General features: G+C 46.0%; 1 protein-coding gene across 1 annotated transcript in view; it reads left to right on the forward strand.

Annotated features, from left to right (window-relative positions):
* Window positions 1-15,620, forward strand: part of LOC118793124 (neuronal acetylcholine receptor subunit alpha-7-like) — a 74,179-nt gene extending 58,559 nt beyond the window's left edge. Inside the window, exons 6-11 of the mRNA XM_036551134.1 lie at window positions 2,770-2,849; window positions 3,404-3,571; window positions 6,585-6,779; window positions 7,927-8,013; window positions 12,053-12,162; window positions 15,056-15,620. Of these exons, the coding sequence (XP_036407027.1) occupies window positions 2,770-2,849; window positions 3,404-3,571; window positions 6,585-6,779; window positions 7,927-8,013; window positions 12,053-12,162; window positions 15,056-15,589 (1,174 nt within the window). The 3' untranslated portion in view covers window positions 15,590-15,620. The remainder of the gene's footprint in view (window positions 1-2,769; window positions 2,850-3,403; window positions 3,572-6,584; window positions 6,780-7,926; window positions 8,014-12,052; window positions 12,163-15,055) is intronic.
* The last annotated feature ends 531 nt before the right edge of the window (window positions 15,621-16,151 follow it).

The following is a 16,151-nucleotide window of genomic DNA, read 5'->3' on the forward strand; positions in this document are numbered from 1 at the left end:
AGAGGAACTGAACAGGGCAGTAGGTAAATGTGACCCCTTAAGGAGGTAAGGAGTCAATGTAATAACTCTGGATGTAGTCTCTTCTGTGTTTTTAAGTTCAGTGCTTACACAGGGCATCATACAGTGTTTTATTTAGCTGCCAAGCCAAAATTTACCGTGGAATGCTGTGTTAGCTCAAATGTATGATCTTTCTCTAGGTTTTATTGTACAGCTTTTGTTACTCAGCAATTCTAAAGAGATTTTACCCCGTCCCACTGTATTGTGTTGCGCTCCCTTCAGGTGGAATAGACTGCACCTTTTCTTATCTCGTTTGGGATGCTTAGCTCACGCGTGGTTTGAGATGTCTGAGAGCAGAGACAGTCTGGCGGCTCCTTTTCGAGCTCACGGTTACAAACGCGAGGTGAACGAGCCCGGTTTCACGCTCTCTGAGCGCGTAGAAAACAGCGTGCCAGGAGCAGCACAGCGCAACGCTTCTCTCCCTCCCAGACTCCTGTTCTGCAAGCAGTTGCTGAGGTTTGAGCAACCTCTGTCCTCCTCTCAGCTGGGGAACAGGAGACTGGCCTCTCTCAGCATATCCCATGTTTTCTCTCTCTCTCTCTCTCTCTTTCTCTCTCTCTCTGTCTCCTCTCTTTCTTTCCCTCTGTGCTTCAGGTCTGCCGGGGGCACAGCTGTTAAACTGGGGCATCTCTTAATTACAGCCCATCAGGCATGAACCATTTCAGATATTTTTGCACAAAATAAATTAATAAATAAAAATAAAGTTTTGTTTTCAGATTTTTTCCTTTTTGGTGTTGGTTTCTCTCTCTCACTCTCTCTCCATGGTAATTTTGCACAACCTAGAATTTGAAGTAGAAGATGGTACACGGTGTACACGGTGCTTTTATGTCCTGGCTTTTTTTCCTGTCATCCTATGAGCCATAATTCTTCATACTTCAGAAGCAAGAAGCATCTGTTGACTAATTTGCCCAAATCGCAAACTGAAGCAATTAAAAATCTGATTAAAGGGAAAACAGATATCTCTCTTTTGCCTGTGGCTCTTTTATATGCAAAACATTGACATATCAGCCAAAATCTTTTAGACAGTCTGTTTTGCAAAACAATATGTTGTTTGAAGAACACTTCAAATTAAGAAGGCAATTTACGTATGTAATGACCTTGTAACAACTGAGCGTAAGTTATGTGTAAGTACTGTGTTACATAACAAAGATGGAACACAGATTTATGTAATTACTCAGAATGGTCTTCACCCCACACCTAATCTGCATCCAACCGCAATATGAACTCCAAAAATATAACCTCAAGCCAACCTCTAGCCTTTGATGTAATTACATATGTGTAATTACAATAGTGTGTAATTGCATAGCAGTACTAAAACTGGCACAGTATTTTGCAGTTTAATCATAGTTATGCAGGTAGATGCCTGCTTCTTATAAAAGTTTACTGTTATTTGCTTTTGGTTTATGAATGTATGATTGTTTCATTGTGATTGTGGCAACATAAAACAATTGTATAATATTGACAGTGTGTCTCAGAAAATGAGCATAAATACTTCAGGAAGGAATCAACTTGCACTCACCACAAAGCAGCTTGAGCAATAATCTCCTAAATGAGGTTGGATGACATTCGTTTTACTTCTGTAAAGTCAGAAAGTGCTTGAAAATGGACCCCAGGGAAAGTGTTTAAATGAACACAGCAACTGCATGACGGCCAAATGGCCCATGTAGCAGATCTGTGGAGAATGCTTGGCACGTCCAGTCTAAAACTTTCCCTGAGTTTTTTTTTTTTTTTTTTTTCCTTACAGAGCAGCCCTGAGGTACACCAGTAGTTTGTTTGGGGGAAAAAGTTTGGAAATTATTTCCATGTCAAAGCCTCCGTAGTTGGAAAATAAGCTGGAGGAGGCTGATAGCAAAGCTGGTGTCACTGGCGATAACCGTCAGGGCCCAGATGAGCGCCGGCTCCTGGAAATCAAATGTCCCCTCGCCCTCCCTTTCTGACAGCGGCACACCCCCCCCCCCCCCCAAAAACCACACCGCTCAATATAAATATACCACAATACGTCCACAGCCCAAAAAACGCAAGGAGTAAGCATCTGATTGAGTCAGTCTGAAAACTGTGCGACAGCTTAGAATTTTCAGACTCTTTTTCACATGTGTCGGTGTCACCCCGGTGCTGTTTGAGACTGTCAGAGGCAGCCGGTGATGAAGAGCGGGAGATCTGTCTGGCTGTATGTCACCGACTGATGCCTGCACCTGATCAGATCATTGCTGCCGCCTTCCTGGAGCTGTCAGCGGGCGTCGGAATCCTCGTCTCAGTGCGATGGGTGCGGCACGATGTAAAGCATTGTTCCGGGGCACATGTTCTATGTGTGCACCAGATAGGTTGGCTCTGCTGTGGTTGAAGCTGTTGTCAAAGTGTTCTGACTAGCCGGCTCCTTATGGGACATTCTCAAAAGAGTGTGGTTTAAGACTGAACAGACATAGCTAGTACAGCACTGCAGTTTGTTAGGAGGACTACAGACAGCACCGGAGCCCGAAAGATAAAAGAATGAGGATTCAAGGAATGAAGTCACAATATTGAATATCTGTGGTGCCAGCGTCTAAGATGTGGATTAGACACATAAACACGCACACACAAACACACGTTTCTCCATTTGACGTGTCCGGCTTACAAAGAGGCAGAGGGAGGGCGATTGCCTCGTTCACAGCTATTTGATTTTGTCTCGTTTCAATTGGTCTCAGTGTCACTGCTCTCTCTTATCTCCACCTCCAGTGCAGACGAAAGGTTTGATGCCACCTTTCACACAAACGTCCTGGTCAACGCATCGGGGTACTGCCAGTACATTCCCCCAGGTGAGGTCTCAAGAACCTGACAGTGTGCCCAGTTTGCCCTTTTCAGGTTTATGACCAAGAGGTGTAAGTGTTTTGGAGTGAGCACTTTCACTTTAATGATTGCAATGGTGGGGGAGAGGTGAAGAATTTCGCAGCTTAAATGGAAGCACCATCAGAGAGTATTACTAACCTCCAGCTGAAGGTTTTTCCACAGGATCGTGTTTCTGTCTGTGTTTAATGTATAATGATATAGCAATTCTGCAGTTATGTCATTGGTGCAAGTTACATGAATATTAACTAGTATTGTGTCTTGTTAACCTGGAACCTGTTACAATGGAATAATTGTGTTAGTTGTATACAAAACACAGTGCTAATGTAGGTATGCTAATGTACCTAAATCATTAATGTAGGTATGGTAAATGTCCATCAGAGTTTATGAGAACTTTGTGGAGTTACTGCCTCACCTGACCTGTAGCTGAAGTAGTATTTGTAGTGCAGGTAGGAGTAGGTAGCAAGGTGGTCACTGAAAAATATGGTGACGCGTGTCATTCGACGCCTCCCCTCCCCCCTCCCAGGAATCCTGAAAAGCACGTGCTACATCGACGTGCGCTGGTTCCCCTTCGACGTGCAGAAGTGCAACCTGAAGTTCGGCTCCTGGACCTACAACGGCTGGCTGCTGGACCTGCAGATGCTGGCGGTGGACATCTCCGCCTACATCCCCAACGGGGAGTGGGACCTCGTGGGTAAGGCCCGCCGCCCCCCCCACCTCCCTCCCCCTCCCTGTGCCAGCGCCGCCCCGTCCACTGAGCCTGCCCCTCCCTGACCCCGCCCCCAGCACGCTGCCTATTAGCAGGCAGGGGAAAACGCCCTGCCATTGTAGCCTCTTTCAGACATGATCGCATCGCTTTTTTGCGGGATGCGTGTCAGGTTCAGAATCCATCATTTCAGTATTCACGCTTTCTCTCGTGCCCATTTTTTTTTGATGTTTCTCAGCATCTCCATTACGATTACAGACCTTCAGAGTTTGTGCAGCTTGCGCATATGGAAGCGCATGTCACAGCTCCTCTCTGGCTGTACGCTTCATCATGCCCCGATCGTTTAGCGTCGCAATTAAACTCGTGACAGCTGCAGTATCAAGGCTGATTCCTGTATTAGTTATTTATTTTCCTTTACGCGTTTGGGGACAGTTGCGGCTCCTCGCGGAATTCGCAGTCGTCGGCCATCAATAATGCAGAGCCGGGGCGCGCCGGGGCTGGCGCGACGAAAAGGAGATGCAGATTAGATCCGTTTCGTTTTTATGTCTGTCTCCCTGACGGGGACCCTTGTTTACGGGGACCGACGGCAGGGGTCGAGGCATCGCCCCCAACCATATACACCTCTGCCTGAACGGTGCGATAAGGGGAGCCAGATGGCCGCTCAGACGGGGGGGCCTCCCCCTGAATGAGGAGCGCCGCCATCCCCGGGGTGTCTGGGCGGGCTGTTCTGCTCCCCTGCCTCTCGCAGCTGATTTGTGATATTGTTTTTCCTCGTTGTTTCACGCGCTCCATCTGCAGTCTGAGATACGCGGCTCCTTCAGGTCGGCCCAATCTGCTCTGGATTTACAAACCTCTGCTGTTTGAAGGAGCCCTCCCTGTTGGGCTGTACCTTTTCTTCGGGCATTGTTCCTGAGGAAATGCATTGATTTGTAAAGTCAAAATGCATATTTGTGAGTAAACACATAGATGAACTGTTGTTGTAATGAAAACTCAGTAATGTCTTAGCCATTTAGACCATCAAAATGGTACCATTGGCACTGGAAATGATCGATACTTTACCTCACAATTTTCAATCAATGTATAATGGTACTGGATATCAGTCTTTAGGTTACCTCAGAACAGTCACTAGCATTTGAAAATAAACCCTCAGGGAAAGTGTGGCACATTCAATGCCTATGCATAAAAATGGATGTGTCCAACTCAAAACTTTCTCTTGGTGTTTCTTTTCTTGGAGAACGGTCCTGCTTGTTTAGATAAAAGATGAAGGTCCCACAGCACCATGGCGCAGTAGTTGTCCTTATAGCGAGTGACCCTGCTCTTCACACCCTGCCACCTCCCTCCTTTCCCTGATGCTCCTGTCTGGGTGAAGTTAAACTCCAGTGAAGTGACACGGATCAATGCGGGTGGCAGGAATCGATGGCCGTCGACATTAACAGAGAGGTCAGCTCGTGTCGTGCGGCCTCTCCCCCCGGGTCCGGTATCGAGCTTGTGTCAGACCGCAGCGAGGGGAGTCTTACCATCTTAATAAGGTGTCAGGGGAAGCACGCTAAACAAATCACTCCGCCGACAGGCTGAAGAGCCCTTCTCTTTACAGCCGGACCGTCAGTCCCTGTCAGCTTTTACCGTCTCGGCCGCGGGTGGCGCGGCCCCGCCGCTTCCTGGTCGGGGATCTCTGGCCGGTCGCGCTGCTATAAGCCGCGCGATTGGTGCCAGTTAGCTGATTCCAGGGGCCGGGCGCAGATGGCGGAGCTGGCGGTGATCTGGCTGTCAGTGCTAACGCCTGTGCCATTAGGAGAGAGGTCGGCTTGTGAGGTCGGCTGTGTGGACGCTTCGCGGTCCAGAATTAACACAAGCTCAGACTTGAGGGGAGTCCCAGGAGGGAGAAACAGCGATGTACTCCCCACCACATTTGGCAACCCAAGAAACAACATGGCACCAGATGATATTTTACAGTAAAAGCTTTGAAAATAGGCTCTCTAAACAGCAATAATCAGGATATGTGCACCATACTGTGGTAAAGATCAGCAAAAGACCAGTCGCTCTGTGATTGCGGAGTTGACTCATGACTGTGAAAATGGCTGTCAGTGGTAATCCCATCTTCAGTAACAATGCAGTGCAACAATGATGAAATCCAGAGAGGGGTCAATAGAAGTAAAATCAGGGCCCTAACTATGGAAACTGTCAGAAGTTAGACATTGGATTCTGATGGTAGTTACTTACTGGAGATAGCTTAAACTCTTCTCACATTAGATATAAGTGGTCATCAAACATCATTCCATTATTTAATGACATTACGAGGCACCAACTTCACAAAACCTGTGTGACTTTTTGAACAAAAATGCAAGTCTTTGAAAATCTCTATGAAAACTTGACAGGAATTCAACAATGCCATTTTGGAGAAACGGATGGTTCACCACAAATTATCTCTGCTGAACTTTGACAGGAGGGAAGGCATTGATTTCATTTTTCTACAGGCAGCCAAAGAAAACTGGTTTTAAATGGATTAAATGTCAGAAGTAAAACAGCTGACAGGGACATCCGTCAGGAGAATCAGCAACACTGCAAGGCTGAGGCTGATCACACTGTTAATGTAGAGAACAGCAGTATCTTTAGGAATTCACCCTAGTGTTTTAGTATGTTGCAACTTTAACAATTGTCCAGAGAGGTAGAAAGAATACAGTTGGTGCTCACTCCCCAGTCTCATGAAAATCTTATAAATGGCTCTAACAGGAAACATTAATCCTACAAAAATATACACACTATACATTACATTTTTGCTTAACAGCCTCTCTTACCCAGAGTGACTTTTACATTGTCCGTTTACACAGCTGGATATTTCCAAAGACAAATCAGGTTAACCACCAACCGCCCAAGTACACAACAACCCCAGCCCAACTGGGAATCGACCTGGCAACCCTCAGGTTTCAAGCCCTACTGCCCTCACACGTGTATCCATTCAGTGATGACTAAAAACCACCCCTCCATCTTGTGTGGCCTGCAGGAGTCCCGGCCAAGAGGAACGAGCTGTATTACGAGTGCTGTAAGGAGCCGTACCCTGACGTGACGTTCACAGTCACCATGCGCAGGCGAACGCTCTACTACGGTCTGAACCTGCTCATCCCCTGCGTGCTCATCTCCGGCCTCGCCCTGCTCGTCTTCCTGCTGCCTGCTGACTCCGGGGAGAAGATCTCGCTGGGTAAGGCACAAGCAGCAGTGCATTCTGGGATATAATGATGCCTCCCATTATACCTGGTTCATAAGCATTACAAATGCATAGGAGTATTCTGTGTTGCTTTTCTTTTTTTTCTGTGCCGCCTGTCTGTGCTATTCCTTCCGTTATGTTTCCATTATGAGCTCGTTTTCTCCTTCAGTGCACACCTTTGTCTTTTTTTCAGTGTTTCCTTCTACCATATTTACTTCATTTCGGGCTCTCCTTAGATTCAAGTCACAAGGAAAATCTGAGCAAACAATGAAAGGAAGCAAATGAGTCTGAAAATTGAAGTTGCAGTGGATGTGAAAATTTCTCATTAAAAAAACTTTATCAGATAGTTCTTTCATTTAAATCTCATTTAATATAGTCGCAGTGTGTTGAAAGGCAACAGTACAGATATGCAGCAGTGGGCAGGCATTCCAGAGCAGCTTGTACACATAGGCTTCTTCAATTCGCTAGCGCGTTGATGACGTGTGTGACATTCTTCCTTGATTCACTAACTTAAATTAAGCCCATTTAGCCATCAGTAACTTTTCCTGTTGTTCCCAGTTTAAAATCCTTTTGAATTAGATTATGTCAGTCTTTGTTCAGATTGGAGAGATGTTGTTGGGCCAAGGATTTCCATTGTCTGTCTCGAAGACAAAGACAAAGAAGGAGTACAAAGAACTAAGTCAAAATCAATTGTTAAACAAGACATTTACTTTGACTGATTCCTCAATACAAATCAACCTTTAAATTATACAGTCTGAGCTGTGGTTTTAAACTGAAGTAGTTTCCCTCAAGGCTAAAGTACTTATCCACCTCCTCCACCTACTTCCTTTGTACCCATAAGTCTTTGCTTGTCCAAAAGCGCGAACGTTGAAGTGCAGTGGCCCCCTCCCAGCAGTTTATTACCATGGAGGCACAATGACATTTGGCGAGTTAACCTAATGACCCAGTCCCCGATCCGCAATCCCATGAGACACCACCCGTGGAGAGCCTCGGTGCGAACATCGATTGCCTGCCCGCCGTGAACTCAGGGAGATGAATACCGGCCAGGATCAATGCTTGGGAACGTTCGGCCGTCAGGGGAATTGATGAATCGTCTCGGTGTGTGTCAATTCGAGTCCTTCTCCTTTATGTTCTTCCTCAGGAATCACGGTCCTGCTGTCCCTGACTGTCTTCATGCTGCTGGTGGCCGAGATCATGCCGGCCACCTCCGACTCGGTGCCTCTGATCGGTGGGTGAGAACTTCCTGTTTGTCAAGGTGGCCACAGTTGAATGAATCATAGGAGACCATTCCTTTTTTTCTCCGGTTGTCTACACAGCGTCATGAACACAGCAGTCACTGAAATGAAAAAAAAAATATCATATGTAATAAGGTACTGTGAAGTGAGAATATGTAACAGTCACTTGTTATTCAAAATTAGGCACGCTGTAATGGCAAAGGATGAACATGAAAGAGATGGTAGAGGAAGATCTGCCAGCTTAATTTTGCCTTTCTGAGTGAGGCTAACTATTAGGAGAAGTGGTACAAAACATCATTTGCAATAGTGACACGGTGACACAACAGCAGAAGAACTGTTACCATGTTGGGATACTGTATTCCTCAACCCTGCCACAGCCCTTTATAGCATAAATAGTACGCTGGTGTTGCAAACACTTCATTGCACCAGAAAATTTAGCAATGGAATCGCTACAGGTGACAGATGGTGTTATAACATAGGGACGACAGCTTCCTGCTTATGCAAACATGATTTGGATGTCTTTATTGCTGTTTTTCCACCTGCACTGAACCGCACAAAGGAGTTTTCCTCTACCGTGTTGAAGCAGATGTATGGCCATACAGCCGCTCAAAGGAGATTTCATCCACTGTGCTAAAACAGGCACGCAGCCATGCAACCATCCCCTTGAACCATGCAAAGCGATTTTCCTCCACGGTGCTAAAGCAGGTGTGTGACCATCCGTGGCTAAGGACTGGGGGGTCAGGCCGTGACTGAGGCATGCAGGGATATCACACCTGAAGCCTGTCAGAGGGGATCCATCATGGGGGAGCAGGGGTCTCTATCTGGGCAGGCACAGAGAACGCACTACTGGATGTGTCCTGACACATGCTCGGGGTTGCAGAAAGGCCTCATGGGAAAAATCAACGCACTCTGCCATTCAAAGGTGCACATGTTTAAAGTCCATTGGGTCATGGTTGAAAATGAGCGCGTTTTAAACAAATACATTTTTAGTTTTGATAGGAATATTTAGTTTCAATTGGAAATAGTCCTGATCATTATTGCATTTTTGCTGTTGAATATTATGCTTTTTCACAAACCACAAGCTATGGTGTGTGTGTTTGTGGGCACTTTCGAGCATATACAAGTGCATAGCTATGCTTCTCTGACTTCTAAAGCTGACGTGGGCAGCAATGTGGAGTAGTGACCAAGGAACAGACTTGTGACTGCAAGGTTATAGATTATAGGTTCAAATCCCATGTGGAAACTTGGATATTGGAAGAAATGGAAGTTTAGCCTCAGTTAATTCACAGCTGTATAAATGGATGTACAACCTAACCTACATAAGTTATCCTGGGTTAGGACTAAACAAATCGCATAATAATTGCCATATGCCAAGCAACCATCCCTAGTGGCTCTGATCTCTGTACCCATGTGAGAACAGCTCCGACTATACGCTCAACATCAAGCCCGATGCGTAATCAATGTAACGAGCCCCGGCAGAACAGCAAATGTGCAGTGGTGATAATTCATGGTGAATTAGCAGCCATTATTTTAGCGTTTGATTTAATCTCCGTTATTTGTTAGCGGAGCGGCGCTATCAGCTGGAAGCCGCCGCATTAGTCACTGAGGGGGCTGGCTGTGAGCGATGAGACGATGTGCCGCAGACACCACGACGTGGGGCTCGATTCTGGTGCCGCTGCGCGGGGACCCGGCAGCAGGCCTCTCCGGAGGGGGAAACCGGGGAGAGGAGATTGACGGGGGGAATCAATTATCTGCAGCTCCGAGAGCGCACACTTCAAAGGCTTAGAAGAGTGGCGGGGCCAGGAATAGAGGGGGCGCTCCCTGGCGGGGGGTAGAGAGCCCCTCTTTTTTGCCATTACAGTGCTACAGGAAGGTAGCAGGTGGGGTCAGTGAGACTGTAAGGAAATGATGCTTGTTTGTTAGTAAGAGATTGATACTAGTCTGTGGGCATTTAGCTGGAACTGACTCTGTGTGTGTGTGTATTTGTGTATGTATGCATGCATAGTTGACTATGCACTGTTTAAGACACATATAACCAGAAGGTTGTGGGCTTCAAATTTCATTGGACACTACTGCTGTTGTGGTACCCAGTTATACAACTGTATGTGGTCCATTATGACCTACTGTATACTTGCAGCCAGGCCTGGTACTATGGGGGTGCTTAGGCACCTCCAGACAGACCTCAGTGCACCCCCAGTTGTCTCCTTATGTCCCAATGTCTACATACTATGTATGACTTTTTGTGCACCCTTATGGATTGCAATTGCACCCCTCTGAATTTTCTCCTGGTGCCGAGACTGCCTGCAGCCCTGGATTAGGGCAGCTAAGTACTAAAACAGCAGTTCTAAACCAACAAGAATATTGGTCATGATGAATCCATCTTAAACTGAACAGATCCATCCACATTTCACTGATTCCACAGCGTGATTTATGTAATGTGAATCAGGAGTGACGAAGTTCCTCCAATATGTTATATGTTTTCACTTACAATTAATGAAGCTCATCAACCATATATGATAAATATGGATGCACTCTCAAGTAGAGAAGCATATTTCATATCAAATGTGAGTCATTATCTTCACATTTTACCTCAATTTTACATATCTGTCTTTGGAAAAGATATGGGTTGTTATTTATCAAAAATAATGTATGCTATCATGTAGAACTATGTTCACACAAGGCAATGCATACCTTAAATATAGTCTTTAGAAATGTGTGTGTGCTACAATATGGTATTTCAGACACACTTTGAACAGCTCAGTCTTCTTTTACACAAGAACAGAGATGGTCTGAATGTTTTAAAAATGAGCTGCCAGAATAAAAATGATTAAGGGATAAAAACATAATAAAAGCTAATAATTGGACTGGTGACCTCAGCTTGGGGTAAAAGCTGGACATTGGCCAGGATTTAAGTCAAACCAGGCCTCGCTCAGCGGCTGTGTCTGTGCCCTTCACAGGTCTTTAGACGCTGACAGGAGAGAGAGAGAGTGCCGTTTAAGAGAAGAGTTATTCATCAGCTTTCCTCCATGGTGACAATGGCGAGGACTCCCAGGCACAATTCAAAGCCGGTTCAAGCACTGTCACCTAGACAGAAAAAATGTGTCCCAAATGGGGCCGCTGTCAAACATGGCGGTCCCTGCCCAGGAAGCGTTTACCCCCCTGTCCGAAACATTTAGCAAGAGCACGCGTCTGTGGAGCGATATATATCGGCCCCTGTCACCATTTTTCAGACGCTGGGAAGAAGAGCATTTAGGGTGAACGCGTCTTGGTTCAGTATCACCTGTGGTGCTGTTAAACATGGAATCGAGACAGGCCTTTTCCTGTTAAGGTTAATTTGCTGTTATTTCTCTATCGCTGATGGATCTGAAGGATTTTTTTTGTTTTGTTTTTTTTGGGATGGATCGGGGTAGAAAAAAGAGAGGAGGAGAGAAATAAAGAAAGGTGGAGAAGTGCAGCAGGATTGGAACAGAATGGATGGCATATGCTGGAGAAACAAATGCACTGATTGCATGGGAATGGTGCAATCTGCAAGGCTTCATGAATCCTATAATGGGTTTAGGGAACCGTATAATGGCAATAGCAGCAGTGTGGTGTTGTGATGAGGAGCGAGATTCACAGCTCAAAGGTTGGCAGTTCCATTCCAAAGAAGGGCACTGCTCTTGGACTCTTGGGAAAGGTTCTTAACCTGAAATGCCTTAGTAAATATCCAGCTGCTTAAATGGATAAGATGTAAAGATGTAAGTGGGTAGTTGCTGCTAAGGTAAGGGAGTCTAATATAATGGGCAGAAATACAATCTGCCATCAACTAATAACTTTTCTGAACCAAATAAAAAAAACTCTACTGAAAAAAAACAGCATGATTGGCTCAAACCAGCAAGTCACTGACAACATATGACAACCACTCCCAGTTTGGGGTTCATGAAGCCTCACTCTGTCATCGCTAGTAGCTGCTACAGTAAAATATGCTACTTTGTAAAAGGTTGTGGTGCTGTTACAGATGTGCATGCTGACCATGCACTGTTATGCTTTCAGCCCAGTACTTCGCCAGCACCATGATGATCGTGGGCCTCTCTGTGGTGGTCACCGTCCTTGTCCTCCAGTTCCACCACCATGACCCCCACGGAGGAAAGATGCCGAAGTGGGTAAGTCACCCAGCAGCAGAATGGAGGGTGGGAAAAAGACCAGGGGGGTCATGAAATCCATCCAACTCAGTACATGGCCAACGGCATTACTGCTTAACGGTGCAACTAGTCAAGAATTGCATGGAATACAAATTTTATTCTTTATATTCTTTATAAGGCAATATGTCAGTCAAATGCATGATTTCATTTTAATGTAATCAAACAAAGAACATAACCTGTATGGCACAGTCCTATTTAAATGGCATATTTAAGATTTTCTTGGACTTTGCTTGGCCTCATTCGCAGTGTCTAGAAGTAACATTCCACAATGACATAGTCCATTTTAGGATAATGGCAACGAAGACTAGACTAGCCATCATTTCTGATGGCTGAAAAGAGGTTTTAGATGGTTCTGAACAGTTCTATATGGTACATACTCTTCAGTCAGGTATTTCAGGAAAGGAGTCTTCTGCTCAACAGTTACATGTTACAGGCTATTATGTCCCCCCGCTAAAGTGGCCCATAAACGGCTCTCCTGGGGTGGGCTGTGTGAGCTCACAGCAGTCTGCCTTATGTAAGACCGCTCTCCGGCTCGTTAAAGTAGTTGCATTTATAGCCATTTTGATTTTCAGCCTTGTCGCATTGGGGTTTTTTTCTGTGAAATGGGGCTGTTCCATCCCTGTGTGACTCATCATTAACGCAGCTGCTCTCCCCAGCCAAATTTTCCCAGTGGAAAGAAGTGAAAATTTCTTCCAAATTTAAGGAAAAAAAAAAACTGACTACATTATAACAGAGCAGAATCTGAGTATTACCAACTCAGATGGATTTATGCGGATGGTGATAGCAGAGCAGGGAAAAGCACGAGGTGTTCTCTTTGAAACGTTATTACTGGGATCTTTTCATGGAGCCTCCAAGGGCTCTTTTCTTCTGTCCACAGCGTGGTCAGCACAGAAACGCTGTCTTCCACCCACCCCACCCCCATACTCTCTCTCACCTTTGACGGTCACTAGCAGGTGCTCCTACCTGTAGCACACGCTTCCTAATGCACCTCGGTCCTGCAGTAGGCCACCCTTTCTTTGCCGGCACTTTCTACCATGAAAGGCAGAATCAACTACATACTCTAAAAGCATTCTTCAGAATAATCGGTAAAGGCTGGATGATGAAGCTTGAACATCCTCTCTCAGATAAGGTGTTGATGCGATGTGTGTGAACATCTCTTGGCAACGTGTACCGAATTGCTTTTATTAGTAGATTATTTTAAAAAACGTAGAAAGCTACTGTATTGAATGACTGAACATACATTGTGGCGGTGGAGTGGAGAAAAAGAGACCAAAAGGTAAATGGACAGAAGAGTGAACTGGGTTCTCAGAGAGAGGCTGTGTATTTTGCGTACTTGCTCCTGACATCCTGTCCCTGTTGCGTTCGAGTGCACGCACCTGTGAAACAACCTTACATTCTACGGTGGAAACGGGGTGCTGTGACTGGCCAAGGCAAAGGGCAACGGGTGGCAGATTACAAGGTGCTGGGCATAGGTTCTTGTAAGATCGCATGCTACGCTCAGCCGGGGAGGGAAAAAACATACATACTACAGGACTGGGGAGGGGGTGTTACTCATACTTTCTCTGCGTTTCTATTTGAGGCCTTCCTGCGCAAATATTAGCCCAATTTCAGAAACTCACAACTTTGTAGCACAATCTTTTTTAGCCCAAAAGGTATAAAAGCAGCTACGAAGTGTGTATTTTTTTTTTACATCTTTTCCTCTCTTTCTTTTGATTGCCAAACAAAGACGCTTGAGATTCCCGCTCCCCTGTGTGTAGTTGTTTATCTGGTGTTGTCGGCCTGGGTCTTTGTTGTTGATTTTCGTCTCCAGGGTAATGCTGCCCACTTGGTAAATCAGGCTCCTTTCTTCTCCTTTTGGCCTTGCAATAAGCACCCAATGGGCATTAGGACTAGTCCTGCCCTACATCCCATAATTCCCCTCTGGAATACGAGTTTTAGAGCGTGAGATCGTCCTACCTCGGTGGATCCGCCAATGCCAGTGTTCTGTTCTCATTCTAATTTATGTCTCTTAATAAGATTGTTATGTTTTATCACACATTTCATTCTGTGATTTTAATTATAGGCCAAATTGCAAATCATTAATACACTGAAGCTGTTAAGGATTTGTACTGCATGGCACAGTTTTTCATTGTAAAAAAAAGCATAATAATCCTTTTTGTGGAATGCATTTGCAGTTCCAAACCTTGGGAAGACTGCAAAGTGTCATTACTGCTCTGACCTCTTTCTGCCACCTGAGACTGAAACTACTTCCTGACTGGAATTTTGAATGACATACGTACATCTAAAGTGTCCTTACAACTGCTCCCCTTTAGTAACTTTTAAAGAGCTAAGCAGGCTACGTTTGGGCACTTGAAATGCTATAATGAAAATGGAGGTGTTCAATATCAATGCTTAAAAAACAGTAGCCAAAGCAGAAAAGTTCTTTTTGATTCTTGTCTCAATTTGTGAAGCAAATCATGGTGTTTGTATTATGTAGGAGAGGGAATCGGAGGTGTATTACCCTTTTAGGTGTGGTTTCTGTCTCTTTATGCTAGGGGAATATATTCAGTTTGTGTGTGTGTGTGTGTGTGGTTACGGAGCCTATGTTTTGCTTCATGTCTGTGCATTGTTTGGCTACTTATTATGTATCCTACAGCAAGATATTGGGTGAATATCCCACTGTATAAACATGTTTGACAACATGTACAACCAAAACTAGGCAGCAGTGTCACTCCGGAGGAGGGAATACACTCAGCAAAGTAGGTATATGCTTTGAATGTAAAACTCTGTGCCTATGCTCCTCTAGTCCCTCTCCTCCTTATCTTCTCTGTGTCCCTCTTCACTGACCCTGCATAATTCCTGCGTCTGGCCTCAGGTTCGAGTCGTCCTGCTGAACTGGTGCGCCTGGTTCCTGCGCATGAAGCAGCCGGGAGAGGACCGCAAGCTGATCGGCTACAAGTACAGCCACGCCCCGCAGCACCACTGCAGCGCCAGCAGCATCGAGATGAGTGCCATGGCGGGCCAGCCGGGGGCCAGCGCCAACGGCAACATGAACATCTACTTCGGCTACCACACCATGGAGAACCCGTGCTGCCCGGCCAGCAGCGACTCGGGCGTGGTGTGCGGCCGCGCCGGCGGCTCGCCGACCGACGAGCGGGAGCGCCACGGCGCCTCGCTGGCCGAGCACGCCCCGGAGATCGGCCGCATCCTGGAGGAGGTGCGCTACATCGCCCGCCGCTTCCGCGACCAGGACGAGGGCGAGGCCGTGTGCGGCGAGTGGAAGTTCGCGGCGGCCGTGGTGGACCGCCTCTGCCTGGTGGCCTTCTCGCTCTTCTCCATCATCTGCACCTTCACCATCCTCATGTCGGCGCCCAACTTCATCGAGGCCGTCTCCAAGGACTTCACCTAAACCCGCCCCCCCCACCATCCTCCTCCTCCTCCTCCTCCCCTTTTTCCCCCCACCCCCACCATCCCCCAGAAGGACAGCAGCGGGCGGGGCCAGGAGAGACGCAAAAAAAAAAAAAAAGAAGTGCACAGAAAACAAGAGACGCTGCTTCTGGTCCGATCGTGTCTCGGGCGGAAAAACGACATCCACGCATCCTTGTGTATATACTGAAATCGGTGAATATACCGAAATTCTCATTGTAAATGCACATCACGTAAGACAAGCATCGTCCATTCACCTCCTTGACTTGCGTTTCTCTCTCCTTTGGTGTTTCGTAACAGCCGTTCTGGCCAGACCTGATTCTTTTACACCTCACAAAGTTAACCTCATTCTACGAGTTTGATTTTCGTGAATCCCAGCCCCTGACACACCAAACCCTACTGAGTGAAAAATAAATGATCAGTAAGGAGATGTTTCACTGTGAAGTTTTTTTTTTTCTAGAAGGCTTTGACTATTATGACTATCTACTGTCAAAGTCTACTGTAGCAGTCCAAATAAACCTCATGCAAGTTGAAAATCAGCATTT

This window comes from Megalops cyprinoides, chromosome 18, assembly GCF_013368585.1.
Source record: "Megalops cyprinoides isolate fMegCyp1 chromosome 18, fMegCyp1.pri, whole genome shotgun sequence".
Classification (NCBI taxonomy): domain Eukaryota; kingdom Metazoa; phylum Chordata; class Actinopteri; order Elopiformes; family Megalopidae; genus Megalops; species Megalops cyprinoides.